Below are 3,941 nucleotides of genomic sequence, written 5' to 3'. Positions count from 1 at the left end.
TATTGACTATGACTGGATTCCTGAGTATTGTCACACCTGCCTTCAGGTTGGACATAGCTGCAGGTCTAATCAGAAAGCTATAGAACTGAAACAAAAACAACAGAAGCCTAAGATGGAATGGAGGAAAAGAGCAGAACCAAACAGGGTTGAAGAAATTGAAAGTGTTCCAACTGAAAATGGAATACAGGTAAACAAAATAAGGGATACTGAAAATGAGAATGAAAAACTTCCAGACTGGGAATTAGCTAAAAGGAAATCTGTATCTAAAAGTGGTGTAGCAAGCATCAAGGGTGATACTGGCATTAATATGATGAATGGCTTTAGTCCACTTAACTTTGAGGCTGGAGAAACATTTAAGGAGAAAGGGCAATGTAGTTACCAAGGGGATACAGGGGAACCTAAATCCAAACAGCCAAGTAAATGAAGATAGTAGCTTGGAATGTGAGGGGTGTAAATAAAGTTTACAAGCAGAAAGAGGTAAAAAAGTTTATTGTAAATAATGATATAGCACTGATAGCTATACTAGAAAATAGAGTATAGGAAAACAATGCAGGCAGAGTTATTCACAAAGTTGCAGCAAATTGGGAATGGTGTGCAAACTATGAATATAGCTCAAAAGGAAGAATATGGATTATGTGGGATCCAAACAGGCTGAAATTTGAAGCTACTGATATGAATACACAGGCTATTCATGGAGTCCTTAGCATACCTCACCTACAGCTAAAAATACACCTGACAGCAGTCTATGGTTTACATACTATTGAGACAAAAAAGGAGTTATGGGAAGACTTGAAAGGGGTAAGTAGACATATTCAAAGTCCATGGTTAGTCTTTGGGGATTTCAATGCAATAACTGATATAGAAGACAGGCAATTTGGCAACCCGGTTCAAGATAATGAAGTAAGGGACTTTAATGAGTTCCTGCAAACCAGTGGTATGGCAGAATTATGAGCAATTGGGTGGAAATATACTTGGTCAAATGGTCACATCTGGAGCAGGATAGACAGAGCCTTTGTAAATACTGAATGGCTGATGACAATTACTACTACTGAAGTAATGATCTTAAATCCTGGGGTTTCAGACCACACTCCTTTGTGTATTCACTTACAAAATGAGGTGCAAAGAAGTTCAAAGCCTTTTAGATTCCTAAACTGCCTTGCAAATCATAAAGACTTCCTGAAAGTGGTGACTAATATCTGGCATAAACCTACAACAAAGCAGCATATGCAAAACATATGGTGGAAGCTCAAGGTAATGACGAAAGAATTTAAACAACTGAATAATCCAGAATTCAGGAACATAGGGCAGAAGATGGAGCTATATAGAAAGGAATTGCAAGATATCCAAACACAAAAGGGCCAACACATACAGCCAGATTACTTGTTTGAAGAAGAGAAAGAAGTGAAGATGAAACTAGAGAAATGGAGCCTAGTTGAGGAAAGTATCCTTAAGCAAAAATCAAGAAATAAATGGCTAGAACTTGGTGATGAGAACAATGCCTACTTCTTTGCCAGCCTAAGGAGCAGACAGACTCAGAACGGAATTACAAGCCTGTGTGATTCTAATGGAAGCATCATCCACAAACCAGAAGACATTGCCATAGAAGTAACTAGCTTCTATAAAACACTTCTAGGGAGTACTGCTAGCCAACTTCCAGCAATTGACCCTGAGGTAATGAAACATGGAAAGGTTCTTAATAGACATCAACAACTGCAGCTTGTATCACAGGTTACTAAAGAAGAAGTCTTTCAAGCCCTTATGAGTATTGATGATCAAAAAGCTCCAGGATGTGATGGGTTCAATGCATTTTTTTTCAAGAAAGCTTGGAGTGTGATTGGAAGCAAGGTCACTGAAGCAGTCCTCCAATTCTTCATTGATGGAGACCTATACAAAGCTATAAACTGTACAACTATTACTCTAATCCCAAAGATTAAGAACCCCACAAAAATTTCAGAATTCAGGCCAATAGCATGCTGCACTATGCTATATAAGCTGATCTCTAAAATACTTACTACTAGGATGCAGGGGATAATGGACAGTCTGGTAGACAAAAGTCAATCAGCCTTTGTACCAGGAAGACTAATCACAGACAATATCCTATTGAGCCATGAATTGGTGAAGGGCTATGGCAGGAAAGGTATTACTCCTAGATGTATGGTTAAAATATATATGAGAAAGGCTTATGACTCAATAGAATGGCCATATGTTGAGCAAGTCCTACAATGCCTCCAGTTCCCAGCAAAGTTCATCAGATGGATTATGTGTTGCATCTCTACTGTCTCCTATTCAGTGTTGCTTAATGGAGAACCATTACCACCCTTTCCAGCTAAGAAAGGCCTAAGGCAAGGAGATCCTCTGTCCCCTTTCCTTTTTGTGCTTGCCATGGAATACCTTAGCAGAACCTTAAGGGAATCAGTGCAGATAAAAAGTTCAAATTTCACCCTAGATGCAAAAAGCTGCAGATTATTCAACTTGGATTTGCAGATGATCTATTACTATTCTGCAAAGGAGAACTTGAATCTATCACTATGCTAGTCCAATGCTTCCAAAAGTTCTCACAAGTGTCTGGATTAAGTGCCAATATTGAAAAAAGCTCAGTGTACTTTGGTGGTGTCCCTTAGGAGATTCAACAGCTGATCCTTCAGGCAACACAATTTGACAAGGGTGATCTACCTTTTAGGTACTTAGGCATCCCTCTAAGTACAAAAAAGTTGTCTATTATTCAATGCAACCCCTGATAGACAAGATACTGACTAGAATAAAATCATGGACCACTAGATACTTATCATATGCTGGAAGGTTACAACTTGTGAAATCTGTGTTGTACTCGATTCAAGTATACCGGTCACAAGTCTTTGTGCTGCCAAGGAAAGTTATTCAAATGATTGAAGCCACTTGCAGAAACTTCTTGTGGACTGGAGGCAATGATCTTAGCAAGAAGGCACTGATTGCCTGGGATAGATTATGCCTCCCTAAAGCAGCAGGGGGTCTAAATATTTTAGACATATATACATGGAACTGGGCTGCCATTGGTAAACTTCTATGGAACATATGCAGGAAGAAAGATTTTCTATGGGTAAAATGGATCCATGCTTACTATATCAAGACTAGGGATGTATGGGAGACTAAGGCTACCCAAGCCTCATGGGTGGTACAGAAGATCCTTAAAGCAAAGAACATGTTTGAAAAAATAGGCCTCCAGGAAACAGATGTAGCTGTTATGACTAAATACTCAATAAAGGATATATATGGAGCCTACCGTGGGGAATTTCAGAAAGTCCCTTAGAGAAGACTGGTCTGCAACAACAATGGCCATCCCAAATGGACATTCATCTTATTTTTGGCTCTTCACAGAAGGTTACAAACTAAGGAGAGGATAGCATGCTGGGCTAACCTAGAGGATATGGACTGTGTGTTATGCAAGCAAGAAAACGAAGATATAGACCATCTACTATTTGAATGCATGTATGCTCAACAGATATGGTCAAAGCTCCTAACTTGGCAAGGCATAAAGAGAGAAGTATGGAACTGGAAGCACGAAATACAATGGGCTATAGAAAATACCACAGGGAAGATTGCTAAACAGGAGATATACAGAATGACACTAGCTTGTGGAGTGTATCATGTATGGCAGGAAAGGAATGGAAGGATTTTCAAGAAAGCAGCAGATCAGCAGACCAAATAGTTAAGCAAGTGATAAGAGAAATTCATGTGAGAGCTCGCAAAATTAGTAGATTGGATAGATACATGAAAGATTTGAATTTTTATCCTTAGAAGCTAGAACTATGTAGACAAAGTTGATAGAGATAGCATACAGCAAGTTTGGGAGCTCTTTGTCCAAACTGCTGATTCTGGAGGAAGCCTGTAATCGATTTGTGATGATATAAAATATAAATAATTACCAAAAAAAAGCTTTAAATTTTACTTTATGTTATTTTTAT

General features: G+C 38.7%; 1 protein-coding gene across 1 annotated transcript; it reads left to right on the top strand.

Annotated features, from left to right (window-relative positions):
• The first annotated feature begins 2,725 nt into the window (after positions 1–2,725).
• LOC109218515 lies at positions 2,726–3,685 on the top strand. The gene is made up of 2 exons (XM_019382882.1): positions 2,726–3,277; positions 3,479–3,685. The coding sequence occupies exons 1-2, from the start codon at positions 2,726–2,728 to the stop codon at positions 3,683–3,685; spliced, it is 759 nt and encodes a 252-aa protein (XP_019238427.1).
• Positions 3,686–3,941: the final 256 nt, after the last annotated feature.

This window comes from Nicotiana attenuata, unplaced genomic scaffold (genome assembly GCF_001879085.1).
Source record: "Nicotiana attenuata strain UT unplaced genomic scaffold, NIATTr2, whole genome shotgun sequence".
NCBI classification, from domain to species: Eukaryota; Viridiplantae; Streptophyta; class Magnoliopsida; order Solanales; family Solanaceae; genus Nicotiana; species Nicotiana attenuata.
Note: the sequence above shows the minus strand (reverse complement) of the source record. Positions and strands in the feature narration are given on the sequence as shown.

Bases quoted from the DNA above. Each gene is read 5' to 3' on its own strand.
- LOC109218515 (XM_019382882.1), top strand. From the start codon at position 2,726: ATGCAACCCCTGATAGACAAGATACTGACTAGAATAAAATCATGGACC. The intron at 3,278-3,478 runs GTCCCTTAGAGA...TATGCTCAACAG, and splicing joins ACCGTGGGGAATTTCAGAAA to ATATGGTCAAAGCTCCTAAC.